At 42.3% G+C, this 15691-nt stretch overlaps 1 protein-coding gene across 2 annotated transcripts in view; it reads left to right on the forward strand.

Moving 5' to 3' along the window:
• The window catches only part of NUP160 (nucleoporin 160), a 65186-nt gene extending 50119 nt beyond the window's left edge, over positions 1-15067 (forward strand). For both annotated transcript variants that reach the window (XM_012452588.3, XM_012452589.3), the window contains 9 exons: positions 1043-1203; positions 1946-2006; positions 3358-3468; positions 3661-3784; positions 4660-4761; positions 6407-6548; positions 9170-9295; positions 12169-12273; positions 13978-15067. In XM_012452588.3, coding sequence (XP_012308011.1) covers positions 1043-1203; positions 1946-2006; positions 3358-3468; positions 3661-3784; positions 4660-4761; positions 6407-6548; positions 9170-9295; positions 12169-12273; positions 13978-14067 — 1022 coding nt within the window. In that variant the 3' untranslated portion in view covers positions 14068-15067. The remainder of the gene's footprint in view (positions 1-1042; positions 1204-1945; positions 2007-3357; positions 3469-3660; positions 3785-4659; positions 4762-6406; positions 6549-9169; positions 9296-12168; positions 12274-13977) is intronic.
• The last annotated feature ends 624 nt before the right edge of the window (positions 15068-15691 follow it).

A 15691-nucleotide genomic window follows, 5' to 3' on the forward strand; every position in this document is an offset into this window, starting at 1 on the left:
GCTACTTGAATCATACAGCATGTGTCTTTTTGTGACTGGCTTATTTCACTTAGCATACTGTCTTCAAGGATCATCCTTGTAGTGGCATGCATCAGAATTTTCTTCCTTAAAGTTATCTTAAAAGATTAGCCAGGTGTGGTGGCAGTCGCCTATAATCCCAGCTTGGGGGCCTGAGGCAGGAGAATCATTTGAAGCAGAGGTTGCTGTGCGCAGAGACTGCACCATTGCACTCTAGCCTGGGCAACGAGAACAAAACTCCATCTCAAGAAAAAAAAAAGATAATCTCAAAGATAACTAAATGATTTTCTGTTATATTTAAATGTCAGATTTTGTTCATCCATCAATGAACACTTGGATTGCTTCTACCTTTTGGCTATGGAAAATGATGCTATGAACTGGGGTGTAGAAATACCTCTTCGAGACCCTTTTTTTAATTCTTTGGGGTATATATCAAAACATGGAACTTTATATGATAATTTCCCTTTTAATTTTTTGAGAAACTGCCATACTGTTTTTCATAGCTGCTGCACCAGTTCCCAGCAACAGTGCACAAGGGTTTCAGTTTCTCCACATCCTCACCATGTGATTTTTTTGAGGGGAGGGGAGGGGTTACATTAAGCCCAATTTTGTTTTGAATTTTAACATTTGATTAGGGATAGCATTCTCTCTGCATATCTCTAGAGAAACAAATTTTGGAAGGCCAGTGTGGTAATCCCAGCACTTTGGCAGGCCGAGGCAGGTGGATCACAAGGTCAGGCGTTTGAGACCAACCTTGCCAACATGAGACGGGTGAAACCCCGTCTCCACTAAAAATACAAAAATTAGCTGAGCATTGTAGTCTTGCGTCTGTAATCCCAGCTACTCAGGAGGCTGAGGCAGAAGAATCACTTGAACCTGGGAGGTGGAGGTTGCAGTGAGCTGAGATCAGACCATTGCACTCCAGCCTGGGCAACAGAGCGAGACTCAGCTCAAAAAAAAGAGAAAGAGAGAGAGAGAAACAAATTTTGGAATTTCTAATGTCTAATTTATTACCGCCTCATAGCTGGCACAGTGATGTTTGAGTATGGAATGCGTCTCGGCAGAGAAGTTCGAACTCTCCGGGGACTTGAAAAACAAGGCAACTGTTATCTGGCTGCTCTCAACTGTTTACGACTTATTCGTCCAGAATATGCGTGGATTGTGCAGCCAACATCTGGTGCAGTGGTATGAAAACTTTTCATCCTGGAATTTTGGGGTCATTAAATCTACTTGTTTTGGTCCTTTCAAAACTATTACATCATTTTGCTTCATTTGATTTATAATTTCTACTGAGATATTTGTGAAAAAAAATCTATGTTTATAACAATCCAATTGTTGTATATTATTACACCTTTAGTTCTCAAGTTCAGAATTATTGTAGGAAGAAATATTCCATAGTAGTCTTGGAGTTAGATAGACCTGACCCAATTCAGACAAGTTACTTAATCTTTTGTTATTCAGTTACTCTCTGGCATAAAATATGGATAATATCTACTTTATAGGATTGTTTGGGAAATAATGAGATAATTCAAGTCAATTGCTTAGAACGGTAACAGTGTTTGGCCCACAAAATGTGCTAAGTAAATGGTAGCTGCTTTTATTTCTATTGTGTTTGTTAATGCAGTCTACAGTTGTTGTTTTAAAGGACACGCGCTTTGAGTTTTCCTATCATACTGATGGGTCAGTTACACACAGTTGCTTCTGTTATATATAACTCTGGAACCAAGGAAAATTCGTTGATTTACATGGAGGTAAAAATCCCTGTCCTTGGACTCAGTAATATGTTATAGTTAAGTTTGCAACTTGGCAAAGAACTTTCTTTGTCTCATAAGAACTCTGCTGGTTGAAAAAAGCTCTGAATCACAGTTAATGATATCAAAATAAAATACTGATGTTCACAGTTAAATTGCTTGTTTTGTTTTATCAGTATGATCGCCCTGGAGCATCACCTAAGAGGAATCATGATGGAGAATGCACAGCTGCCCCCAGTGAGTCAAGAGTCTCACACTGATCTTTACTAGACAGTAATATATTGTTATTAATAGTTATGATAGAAATATGTAGTTAAGCCGGGAACAGTGGCTCATGCCTGTAATCCCAGCACTTTGGGAAGCCAAGGTGGGCGGATCATGAGGTCAGGAGATCAAGACCATCTGGCCAACATGGTGAAACCCCATCTCTGTTTTAAAAATACAAAAAATTAGCTGGGTGTGGTAGCGTGTGCCTGTAATCCTAGCTACTCTGGAGCCTGAGATAGGAGAATCACTTGAACCTGGGAGGTGGAGCTTGTAGTGAGCCGAGATTGTGCCACTGCACTCTAGCCTGGATGACAAAGTGAGACTCCGTCTCAAAAAAAAAAAAAAAAGTTGACTGGGCACAGTGGCTCATGCATGTAATCCCAGCACTTTGGGAGGCCAAGGCAGGTGGATCATTTGAGGTCAGGAGTTTGAGACCACTCTGGCCAATATGGTGAAACCCCATCTCTACTAAAAGTAGAAAAATTAGCTGGGCACAGTGGCTCACACCTGTAATCCCAGCACTTTGGGAGGCCGAGGTGGGCAATTCACCCAAAGTCAGGAGTTCAAGACCAGCCTGACCAACATGGAGAAACCCCATCTCTACTAAAAATACAAAACTAGCCAGGCGTGATGGCGTGCACCTGTAATCCTAGCTACTCTGAAGGCTGAGGCAGGAGAATCAATTGAACTCAGGAGGCGGAGGTTGCAGTGAGCCAAGATTGCTCCATTGCACTCCATCTTGGACAAAAAAAATTCTTTTAGGCCAGGCACAGTGGCTCATGCCTGTAATTCCAGCCCTTTGGGAGGCTAAGATGGGTGGATCACCTGAGGTCAGGAGTTCAAGACCAGGCTGGCCAACATGGTGAAACCTCGTGTCTACTAAAAATACAAAAATTAGCTGGGCATGATGGTGCCGCCTGTAATCCCAGCTACTCCGTAGGCTGAGGCAGGAGAATCGCATGAACCCAGGAGATGGAGGTTCCAGTGAGCTGATATCGTGCCACTGCACTCCAGCCTGGGTGACAGCAAGGCTCCGTTTCCAAGGAAAAAAAAATGTTTAAAGAGTTAAATGAAATTACATGTCGTACCTTGTAAGCACCTCCTCAACTGCAGTTGTTAAAATACTTTGATTTGACTTGGGCTATTGCTTAATTTGTTTAAGTTAGCATTTATTGAGTTCCCTGTTTTCTCCTTCCTTCATACATTTAGAAATTAGATTGAATGTTACTTAATGTTCAGTGGAAATTGGCAGGTTGAGTTAATCTAATGGATACTTCTTTGTTCTTTGGTAATTGAAAATATTTTTCTTTGATGTACATAGCAAATCGACAAATTGAAATTCTGGAACTGGAAGATCTGGAGAAAGAGTGTTCCTTGGCCCGCATCCGCCTCACTTTAGCTCAGCATGATCCATCAGCGGTTGCAGTTGCCGGTAGGAATTCAGAGTTAAAGCCTCTAACCTGTCAGTACCAATAGCACATTTTAGGTCCAGGCAGTGTATGTAGCACACTAGATCAACATAAAGCATGGGTTGTTACTCAGAGATACTCATCAACCAAGCAAAATCTTGGTTTTATTTGTGTATACCTTGGCTACACTAAATAACCTTTTTCCATTTTCACAGGAAGTGCATCAGCAGAGGAGATGGTCACTCTCTTGGTTCAGGCAGGCCTCTTCGACACTGCCATATCACTTTGTCAGACTTTCAAGCTTCCCTTAACGCCAGTCTTTGAAGGGCTTGCCTTCAAGTATGTATAAAATTATCTTTTTATACACTTTTCTAATGCAAATATATTATCCTCTTGCTTGGGGCAAAGCAATCATCATAAGCCAAGTAGCCTATATATCATTTGTGGTTTGAAGAAGTATTTTTGTTTAAATCCATGAAATGGTTTTTTAAAAATTTTAGTCGTTTATGATTTTACTTTAAAGAAAAAAATCTTGATTTGTAGTTTCTTTTGAAAACTCAGAAGAGCAGATAACCTGAGTTAAATGATGGTGTTCATTCCAAACAAGACATATGTTCCGTTTGGTCCTTTAGGACATCTGTTGTTCTCTCGAAACATTCTTTCTTTTTTTTTTTTTGAGATGGAGTCTCACTCTGTTGCCCAGGCTGGAGTGCAGTGGCACAATCTTGGCTTACTGCAACCTCCACCTCCTGGGTTCAAGCAATTCTCCTGCCTCAGCCTCCCGAGTAGCTGAGATTACAAGATTACAAGTAAGCACCATGACACTCGGCTAATTTTCTATTTTTAGTAGAGACGGGGTTTCTCCATGTTGGTCAGGCCAGTCTCAAACTCCCCACCTCAGGTCATCCGCCTGACTCAGCCTCCCAAAGTGCTGGGATTACAGGTGTGAGACTCCATCTTAGTTTAAAAAAAGAAAAAGAAAGAAAAGCGTTTTTTATCATTAATTTTCTCTTGGAAGTAAATTGTCTCTTAATGCTTACTCATGTCCTTGTAGGTTTTCAGTTGTGTGACTTGAGGAAGAGAAGAGCCAATACTCCAGTAGTGAATTCAGCAATAGAGATGAAGTTGTCCTCTTACCTCTTTAATTTTAGTAGCAAAATAAGGTGGTACATTTCAGCGTTTAGTTTTCAAGTGTGGAACCGTTTTCATTCCAGATGCATCAAATTGCAATTTGGAGGAGAGGCAGCACAAGCAGAAGCCTGGGCCTGGCTAGCTGCCAATCAGCTCTCATCTGTCATCACCACTAAGGAGTCTAGGTACAGCCTTGGTGTTCCTCCAACCCTGGGTGATTTTGCCTTTTTCAAAGCTGTAGCCGTCTTTTTCTGATTAAATTATCCTACATAGATCATTTCACTTTTTTCTTTCTTTTTGGCTAAGTTTTTGTAGGGGCTGGGAAGTTTATAATTAGGGCGACATCATGTCATTTATTGTCCAAACTAGGATGTCTTTGCCTATGAAATGTCTCCTCTGTATTCCCCTCCTCAAAGACTTATTGTATCATATCATCAGGAAAAGGTACTCTTACAGGCAAAAATCTGTTTCCTTGGTTTCAGAGTGTTACTTCCCATTTCTTCCATTGAGCAGTCCTGCATGGTTTCATCACAGTGTCCTCTTACGGCTTGTCTCCAGCTGCTGTTCAGCAGTCTGTCACCCATCATCCACAATACTTTCTTTGTTTGTTTGTTCGTTTGTTTTTTTGAGATAGAGTCTCACTCTGATGGCCAGGCTGGAGGGCAGTGGCGCAATCTCTGCTCACTGCAACCTCTGTCTCCCAGGCTCAAGCGATTCACCTGCCTCAGCCTCCTGAGTAGCTGGGACTACAGGTTTGTGACACCATGCCTGGCTAATTTTTGTATTTCTAGTAGAGACAGGGTTTCACCATATTGGTCAGACTGATCTTGAACTCCTGACCTCGTAATCCATCTACCTCGGCCTCCCAAAGTGCTGGGATTATAGGCATGAGTCACCGCACCCAGCCCAATACCTTCTTCAGATTTCCTCTGTTCATATACTTCCCCAGTGCATCTACTTACTATCGATGTAAATGTACTTCAGCTTCTTCAGAAACCTTCTCTAACATCCCAAACCCTCAGTAAACTTCCTTTCCTGAACTACATTTGCACTTTGTATTATACAGCTTAGCACTTTAGCACGATAGCATTTTAGAATTTGGAAGTTTGCTGACATTAGTTTTCAACCTCTAAAGTAGCACATCAGAATAACTTATTAAAATACAGATTATGAGACATCACCCTAGTCTTCTGAGTTAGAACTTCTGTGTGATTCTAATGCTTGATCAGGTTTGAGATCCAGTGTTCTGAACCAGTTTCTTGTTTTAGAAATACAGAAAGGAGTTAAATGAATTATATATATTCATAGCCAAACAAATACATAGTTAGTGGGAGAGGAATATATGAACCCAAGTTACCTAGTTTCTAGTACTATCCCCCTAAGTCACATTAGCCCAAATAATAATCGTTCCCATTTAGCTATATTATTGATTCAGTTGTGAATTTCTAAAGTTTTCCTTGTAAGGCCAGGCATAGTGACTCCCGCCTGTAATCCCAACACTTATGTGAGGATGAGGTAGGAGGATCACTTTAGCTCAGGAGTTCAATACCAGCTCAAGCAACATAGCAAGTCCTTGTCTCTACAAAATTTAAACAAAATTAGCCAGGCATGGTAGCCCATGCCTGTATTCCCAGCTACTCAGGAAGCTGAAATGGGAGAATCTGGAGCTGAGACTGCAGTGAGCTGAGATCACACCATTGCACTCCAGCCTGGATGACAGAGCAAGACCCTGTCTCAAAAAAATGTTTTCTTGTAAATACGTACTTTGAATGGTATTCTAAATAGCTCTTGAGAATGTGAAACTCATTAGTCATTTTTTGTTTTTTCAAGTGCTACAGATGAAGCATGGCGACTATTATCAACTTACCTAGAAAGGTACAAAGTCCAGAATAACTTGTATCACCACTGTGTAATCAACAAGCTCTTATCTCATGGAGTGCCTCTGCCTAATTGGCTTATAAACAGCTACAAGGTAAGTGGATCATAACCTTTACTCTTTATCATTCTAGATAACTTCATGAGATGATTAAAAAGAGGCCAGGCTCCTGGAGTCTCACACCTGTAATCCCAGCACTTTGGGAGGCTGAGGTGGGCAGATAACCTGAAGTCAGGAGTTCGAGACCAGCCTGACCAACATAGAGAAACCCCATCTCTACTAAGAATACAAAATCAGGCTGGGTGCAGTGGCTCACGCCTGTAATCCCAACACTTTAGGAGGCCGAGGCAGGTGGATCACGAAGTCAGGAGATGGAGACCATCCCGGCCAACATGGTGAAACCCTGTCTCTACTAAAATACAAAAATTAGCTGGGCATGGTGGTGCACACCTGTAGTCCCAGCTACTCGGAAGGCTAAGGCAGGAAAATTGCTTGAACCCGGGAGGCGGAGGTTGCGGTGAGCTGAGATTGCGCCACTGCACTCCAGCCTGGCACCTGGTGACAGAGCAAGACTCTGTCTCAAAAAAAAAAAAAAAAAAAAAAATCAGCTGGGTGTGGTGGCACATGCCTGTAATCCCAGCTACTCGGGAGGCTGAGGCAGGAGAATCGCTTTAACCCATAAGGTGGAGGTTGCAGTGAGCCAAGATTGTGCCATTGCACTCCAGCCTAGGCAACAAGAGTGAAACTCTGTCTCAAGAAAAAAAAAAGAAAAAAGATGGACTGGATTTGAAGTTTCATATGTTAGTAGTTAGGTTAATGGCTACTACTATATTCACTGAAAAATAAGTTTATACACAGGATTTACTATTCATAACTCAAAAATTCTCAGGAGTGGGTGGAGTACTTTTCAAATAATATAACAATATGGCTAGTCTGAGTGCCATGGTATTTACAATGAATTGAGCACAGCTAGTTTCAGATTGGTTCCTTCTCCACTCCGTTTCACCTATTAAAAATCAAAAATGGCCAGGCACGGTGGCTCACACCTATAGTCCCAGCACTTTGTGAGGCCATGGCGGGTGGATCACCTCAGGTCAAGAGTTCGAAACCAACCTGGCCAACATGGCGAAACCCCATCTCTAGTAAAAATACAAGAATTAGGCCGGGTGCGGTGACTCAAGCCTGTAATCCCAGCACTTTGGGAGGCCGAGACGGGTGGATCACGAGGTCAAGAGATCGAGACCGTCCTGGTCAACATGGTGAAACCCCGTCTCTACTAATACAAAAAATTAGCTGGGCATGGTGGCGCGTGCCTGTAATCCCAGCTACTCAGGAGGCTGAGGCAGGAGAATTGCCTGAACCCAGGAGGCGGAGGTTGCGGTGAGCCGTGATCGCGCCATTGCACTCCAGCCTGGGTAACGAGCGAAACTCCGCCTCAAAAAAAAAAAATACAAGAATTAGCCGGGCACAGTGGTGGGCGCCTATAATCCTAGCTACTCTCAAGGCTGAGGCAGGAGAATCACTTGAACCCAGTGGGCAGAGGTTGCAATAAGCCAAGATCGAGCCATTGCACTCCAGGCCAGGCACAGTGGCTCAAGCCTATAAATCCAGCACTTTGGGAAGCCAGCCAAGGCAGGCAGATCACCTGAGGTCAGAATTTCGAGACCAGCCTGGCCAACATGGTGAAACCCCATCTCCACTAAAAATACAAAAATTAGCCAGGTGTGATGACACATGCCTGTAACCCCAGCTACTCGGGAGGCGGAGGCAAAAGAATGCCTGAACCCAGGAGGCAGAGATTACAGTGATCTGAGATTGCACCACTGCACTCCAGCCTGGGCAACAGAGCAAGACTCTGTCTCAAAAAAATAAATAAGTAGGGAAGGCAGCTAAGATGGTAAAGGTAAGATTGTGATCAAATCAGAATATAGAAAGCATACTTAATTAATAGAGCTCTTCCAAATAGAGACTTCAGATTTGAAGTTGTTGATTCTTTTTTTTTTTTTTTTTTTTTGAGGCGGAGTTTTGCTGTTGTTACCCAGACTGGAGTGCAATGGCGCAATTTCGGCTCACCGCAACCTCCGCTTCCTGGGTTCAAGCAATTCTCCTGCCTCAGCCTCCCGGGTAGCTGGGATTACAGGCGCGCACCACCATGCCCAGCTAATTTTTGTATTTTTAGTAGAGACGGGGTTTCACCTTGTTGACCAGGATGGTCTCGATCTCTTGACCTTGTGATCCACCCGCCTCGGCCTCCCAAAGTGCTGGGATTACAGGCGTGAGCCACCCTGCCCGGCCCCGAAGTTGTTGATTCTTTGAACTTCTTTTGCATTTGTCATTTGTATAGTTCTTATTATGTGACTATACTGTTACTTTAGTATTCAGGAAAAATTTATTGACTTTACAACTGTGGAAACTGAACTGGAGAAAAGTTAAAATACATCTTAGGTCACAAAAGAGGGGAAGAAGGCTATTTAACAACAGATAGAGCCTCCTAAAGTGCCTAGAGGTAATGGCTCTTGGGAATTCAACTTTTTTTTTTCCTAACTCCCCAAACTTGTTATCAGCTGTTATACTAAGATACAGATGAGTAAGCCAAGGCACTGGTTTAATTATTTTGAGAAATAAAACATTAGGGAATCAGCCACTCAACGTTCTTTTGGTCAGTACCCAAATAAGAGGGAAATAGATACATATTCTTAATCACTGACTTTTCACAGAAGGTTGATGCTGCTGAATTGCTTCGTTTGTACTTGAACTATGACCTTTTAGAAGAAGCTGTGGATTTGGTGTCAGAATATGTGGATGCTGTATTGGGAAAAGGACATCAATACTTTGGAATTGAGGTAGGCATATACAAACGATCCCCAATTTACAATGGTTTGACTTATTATTTTTCAACTTTACAATGGTTTGAAAGTGATGAACATTTATGAGAAACCATACTTTAAAATATTCATACAACCATTCAGATTTTCACTTGCAGTACAGTATTCAATAAATTAATGAGATATTCAGCAGTGTATTACAAAGTAGGCTTTCTGTTATATGATTTTGCCCAACTTACAGGTTAATGTTAAGTGTCCTGAGCATGCTTAAGTAGGCTAGGCTAACCCATGATGTTCATTAGGTTAAGTGTATTATATGCATTTTCAACTTACGATATTTTCAAATGATGATAGTTTGAACAAGCCCACCATAAGTTGAGGAACATCTGTATAGGCATATTTTTTTGTTTGTTTGTTTGTTTTGTGGATTTTTTTTTTTGACAGAGTCTTGCTCTTTCACCCAGGCTGGAGCACAGTGGTGCAGCCTCTGCTCACTACAACCTCCACCTCCCGGGTTCAAGCAATTCTCTTGCCTCAGCCTCCTGAGTAGCTACGATTGCAGGCACTTGCCACCACACCCAGCTTTATTTTATATTTTATTTTATTTTATTTGAGACAGAATCTTGCTCTGTCACCCAGGCTAGAGTGCAGTGGCACAATCTTGCCTCACTGCAACCTCCGCCTCCCGGCTTCACACAATTCTCCTGCCTCAGCCTCCCCGAGTAGCTGGGATTACAGGTGCCCATCACCATGCCCGGCTAATTTTTATATTTTTAGTAGAGATGGGGTTTCACCATCTTGGCCAGGCTGGTCTCGAACTCCTAACTTCAAGTGATCCACCCACCTCGGCCTTCCAAAGTGCTGGGATTACAGGCGTGAGCCACCACGCCTGACCTAGGCATTTCTTTTTATTATCATGCTATGTAAGGTGAGAATCTGAGAACAAATTGAACTATATGTTAATGTATTGAACTTTTACTATCTATAGTTATACAACTAAATCTTGACACTCTAAGAATTTCTAGTCTCCCATTTATAAAATAGGAGTTTCATCTTTCTCTATCAAAATATTGTGGCATTAGTTAGCATTCAATGGAGAGAGGTAAACAAAATGGTATTATGTGTGCTGGGACTGTGTTAAGTCTCTACAATCAGTTTTTTTTTTTTTTCAGAGTCTCGCTCTTTCACCCAGGCTGGGATGGAGTGGCATGATCTCGGCTCACTGCAATCTCCGCCTCCTGGGTTCAAGCAATTCTTCTGCCTCAGCCTCCTAAGTAGCTGGGATTGCGCCACCACGCCTGGCTAATTTTTGTTTTTTTAGTAGAGACAGGGTTTGACCATGTTGACCAGCCTGGTCTGGAACTCCTGACCTCGTGATCTGCACACCTTGGCTTCCCAAAGTGCTGGGATTACAGGCGTGAGCTACCATGCCCGGCCAGCATTTTCTTACTTAATCCTTATAGCAGCCTTATGAAGGAATGTTTTAATTTTATTTTTTTTAACCCCTGAAAGAACAGGTTCACACAGATGGTAAATATAATAGAAGAGCCAGGTCTAAGCTACAGAACCAGGTTCTTCCACCGTCATGAAATCAGCCAGGTGCAGTAGCTCACCCTTGTAATCCTAGCACTTTGGGAGGTCAAGGTGGGAGGTTCGTTTAAACCCAGGGGTTCAAGACCAGCCTTGGCAACATAATGAGAACCTGTCTCTACAAAAAACAGAAAAATCTTAGCTGGGCATAGTAGTGCATGTCTGTAGTCCCAGCTATGTGGGAAGCAGAGGTGGGAGGATCACGTGAGCCCTGGAGTTGAGGGTACAGTGAGCTATGATCTTGTCACTACACTCCAGCCTGGATGACAGAGTGAGACCCTGTCTCAAAAAAAAAAAGAGAAAGATGACATGAATTTTTAAATATAGCCAGGCGATGTGTCTCATGCCTATAATCCTAGCTCTTAGGGAGGCAGAGGTGGGAGGATAGCTTGAGCCCAGGAGTTCAAGACCTGCCTGGGCAATATAGTGAGACCCCATTCTCCACAAAAGGAAAAATCAAAAAGACAAAAAAAAAAAAAAGAATTTTTGAATATACCGAGAAAATGACAAGTTTCCCAATTGGAGAAAGGGGGGTTTCCATTGTGTACATGCACCTGCACACACACACAGTTTCTTGTTGTGAAATAAAAGTGTTTTATTTGGCCCATCACAGTGGCTTACTTTGGGAGGCCAAGGTGGGTGGATCACTTGAGGCTGGGAGTTCAAGACCAGCCTGGCCAACATGGTGAAAGCCTATCTCTACTAAAAATAAAAATTAGGGCTGGGCACGGTGGCTTACGCCTGTAATCCCAACACTTTGGGAGGCCGAGGCAGGTAGATCACGAGGTCAAGAGATCGAGATCATCCTGGTCAACGTGGTGAAACCCTATCTCTACTAAAAATACAAAAAATTAGCTGGGCATGGTGGTGCGTGCCTGTAATCCCAGCTACTCAGGAGGCTGAGGCAGGAGAATTGCCTGAACCCAGGAGGCGGAGGTTGGAGTGAGCTGAGATCGCGCCATTGCACTCCAACCTGGGTAATAAGAGCAAAACTCCATCTCAAAAAATAAATAAATAAATAAAAATTAAAAAATTAGCTGGGTGTGGTGGTACACATCTGTAGTCCAGCTCCTCAGGAGACTGAAGCATGAGAATCGCTTGAGCCCAGAAGGTGGAGATTGTAGTGAGCCGAGATTGTGCCATAGCACTTAACCTGGGCAACAGAGCAAGACTGTCTCAACAAAAAGGGGGCATTTTATTTTACTTCATTTTATTTTATTTCATAGAGTCCTATGAAAGCAACTACCCAGAAGAAATGGTACACTTTGCAGACTGTTTTCAAATAAACATTTTCCTTTTAGTTTCCACTATCTGCAACAGCCCCATTGGTTTGGCTTCCATACTCCTCTATTGATCAGCTTCTCCACGCTCTGGGAGAGAACAGTGCCAACAGTCACAACATCGCGGTAAGTCAGCCCTTTCACGAGACGTCTTCTGTAAGCCCCCGCACTAGCAGTTACACCTTGCAGCTTGATCTTCAGTACTCAGGGATTAGAAAGGAAGGACAAAAGCCCATTTTTGGCCCTTAAGCTGCCCAGTCCCTTTATAGATAAGGCAAAGGATCTAAGCAACATGGTCAAGAAAACGCAATGAGAAACTATGTAAATGTTAAATTTTGCAGAGACAAATGGCATGCAGTTAGTCCATCCTTTAAAGTGTTTAGTTGGTAGGGCAGACCTTACAGGGTAAACAGGTACTTGAAATACAGTGTGATAGGTCGGGCGCAGTAGCTCATGCCTGTAATCTCAGCAATTTGGGAGGCTGAGGCAGGTGGATCACCTGAGGTCAGGAGTTCAAGACCAGCTTTGCCAACCAACATGGTGAAACACCGTATCTACTAAATATACAAAATTAGCCGGGCATTGTGGTGGGCACCTGTAATCCCAGCTACCCAGGAGGCTGAGGCAGGAGAATTGGTTGAACCCAGGAGGTGGAGATTGCAGTGAGCCGAGATTGCACCAGTGCACTCCAGCCTGGGTGGCAGAACAAGACTGTCTCAAAAAAAAAAAAAATACAGCAACATATCTCAGGAGTCATATATTCCCTTCTGCTTGCCTTAAAATAAAAAAACAATAGTGTTTCCTTTGCTCAGAATAATTATAGTGATGGCTTGTTTACCAGTGAGATAGAGTGCCTCCTGAGCCTATCTAAAATATTAGTTCTCGGCTGGGCGCAGTGGCCCACGCCTGTAATCCCAGCACTTTGGGAGGCCGAGGCAGGTGGATCACCTGAGGTCAGGAGTTTGGAGACCAGTCTGACCAATATGAAGACACCCCATCTCTGCTAAAAATAACAAAATTTTCTGGGCGTGGTGGCACATGCCTGTAATCCCAGCTACTCGGGAGGCTGAGGCAGGAGAATTGCTTGAACCTGGGAGGTGGAGGTTTTGGTGAGCTGAAATCACAACATTGTATTCCAGCCTGGTTAACAAGAGTGAAACTTCGCCTCTAAAATAAAATAAATATTAGTTCTATATTTCACTTGGCAGCTGATAACTAGTTAAATCATATGCAGCATCTCTGATTCTGAGAAAAGAGTTAGTTATCCCTTTTTTTTTTTGAGACAGAGTTTTGCTCTTGTTACCCAGGCTGGAGTGCAATGGCGCGATCTCGGCTCACCGCAACCTCTGCCTCCTGGGTTCAGGCAATTCTCCTGCCTCAGCCTCCTGAGTAGCTGGGATTACAGGCACGCGCCACCATGCCCAGCTAATTTTTTGTATTTTTAGTAGAGATGGGGTTTCACCATGTTGACCAGGATGGTCTCAATCTCTTGACCTCGTGATCCACCTGCCTCGGCCTCCCAAAGTGCTGGGATTACAGGTGTGAGCCACCATGCCCGGCCGTTAGTTATCCTTTTATTAGAAATACTGGTATGATTTCCACTCTTAGAAAATGAGATTGAAATGTTGTATGTAACAGAGAGGCTTAGTTTTATCAGTAGAGTCACAGAGGAGACTCCTATACTGAATGGTAATTTTATGAAACAGGGTGGCTAACAGGCTAACATCTTTATTAGATGGAATCTACTTGATGAAGTCAAAGTGATTAATAACTTCAGTCTTTTTCCATCATTCAGCTGTTCTGTAATGTTTTCCTTCTTTTCTCTAATAGCTGTCCCAAAAAATACTTGACAAATTGGAAGACTACCAGCAAAAAGTTGATAAGGCGACACGAGATTTATTGTATCGTCGGACCTTGTGATCCGGAATGTTACCTAGCCTTTGTAACCGCTTGGTGCCTCTTAGGGCTTAAGACTACCCTACAGGAACCCTGTACTCAAGGCCGATTTTTATAACTGTAAATCACGTGTACAGCATTCAAGTCTGCATTCTGCACAAGATAGGGCGGAAGAGTCAGAGGACCCTGTACTTGCTGGTGGTGCTAACACAATATCTGGTTTTCAACCTTGGTCTCAAATAGCTGCTTTTGTATATGATTCACAAGCTTTTTTAGAGTTTATATTTTTTTAAACTACCGAAGACATTCTTTATCTGCAAATTAAGACCCACCTTCACTTTCCAAAATAGCTGAGGGTTGTTGGCTTGTTGTAGCTGACCACCAAAAACAGTCACAGCAAATCTTTTAATTCTTCCCTATCACCTTTTGTATTTTAATGCAATTATTTTGGTCCAGAACTGACATGTATTTTCTGTATTGCACACAGAGGCTAATGATTTTGCGTACTCTTTTCATTATTTATTTTGGAGGTTTTATATGATCTTCAATAAAATATTAAATAATTTGCCTAGATTAAGCCTAAAATGATGACCAGCTGTTTAAAGAAGATATTTTGAATCTGGTTCTGATCTAAAGTTGAGTAAATTCTTAGCTAAGAAAAAATTGGATATCCATCATCTATATTAGCAACAGATTCTCAGAGTAAATTGTTAACATCTATGATTTATGATAATCAAGCTGGACTTGATGATACAAGTTAGTCTAATAATGTATTTGGACCAAAATATAAACTTTATTGGTCAGATTCAGAAGCATTCATGCTCACAAGTTTTGGGAAAGTGAAAAATAATAAAATCATCTTGGATTTTATTCTATATATTAAAATTTATCTTTTAAGGAAACAATCTGTATACTACTTGCTTGTATAGCCTTTTGATCCTTCTTGAGTTTTTCATAAGCCTTTAATTTTTATACTTTCAATACTATATTTACATTATATACTTTAATTAACAATGTGAATTTCTGTGGTACTGTTGTTGGTAGATATTGAAGTGTGTGGTTCTTTTTTTTTTTTTTTTCCCATTTTTGCTCTACTATGATTAATATGAAGCATTTGGGGCAATTAGGAACTGGGAGAGCCCCCATCCTCCCAGCTCTCTAAACCTGTGGCTTTCAACGACAGTAAGAAAGACATTTTGACCTACATACACATATATAACCAAAAGAAAAGTTTCACAAAATTTGTATCCTCACCTACTGTGCATCCTGATATGCTCATGAGTGACTAATGGATCATAACCCATAGTATGAAAAACATCAAGGGCCAGGCATGGTGGCTCACTCCTGTAATCCCAGCACTTTGGGAAGCTGAGGCAGGCAGATCACTTGAAGTCAGGAGTTCAAGATCAACATGGGAAAACCACATCTCTCCAAAAAACTATTAGCTGGACGTGGTTGTTCGTACCTATAGTCCTAGCTAATGGAGGGGCTGAGGCGGGACAATGGCTTGAGCCTAGAAGATGGAGGTTGGAGTGAGCCTTGAGCATGTCACTGCACTCCAGCCTGGGTAACAATTCGACCAAACCCTGTTGCAGCCACCTCTGGAGAGCAATGAGTAGTGAGAAACTATCCCTATTCTAGAACCTCC

The sequence above is a fragment of the Aotus nancymaae genome, unplaced genomic scaffold, assembly GCF_030222135.1.
Source record: "Aotus nancymaae isolate 86718 unplaced genomic scaffold, 86718_ANA_hifiasm-v0.15.2.pri h1tg000059l, whole genome shotgun sequence".
Lineage (NCBI taxonomy): Eukaryota > Metazoa > Chordata > Mammalia > Primates > Aotidae > Aotus > Aotus nancymaae.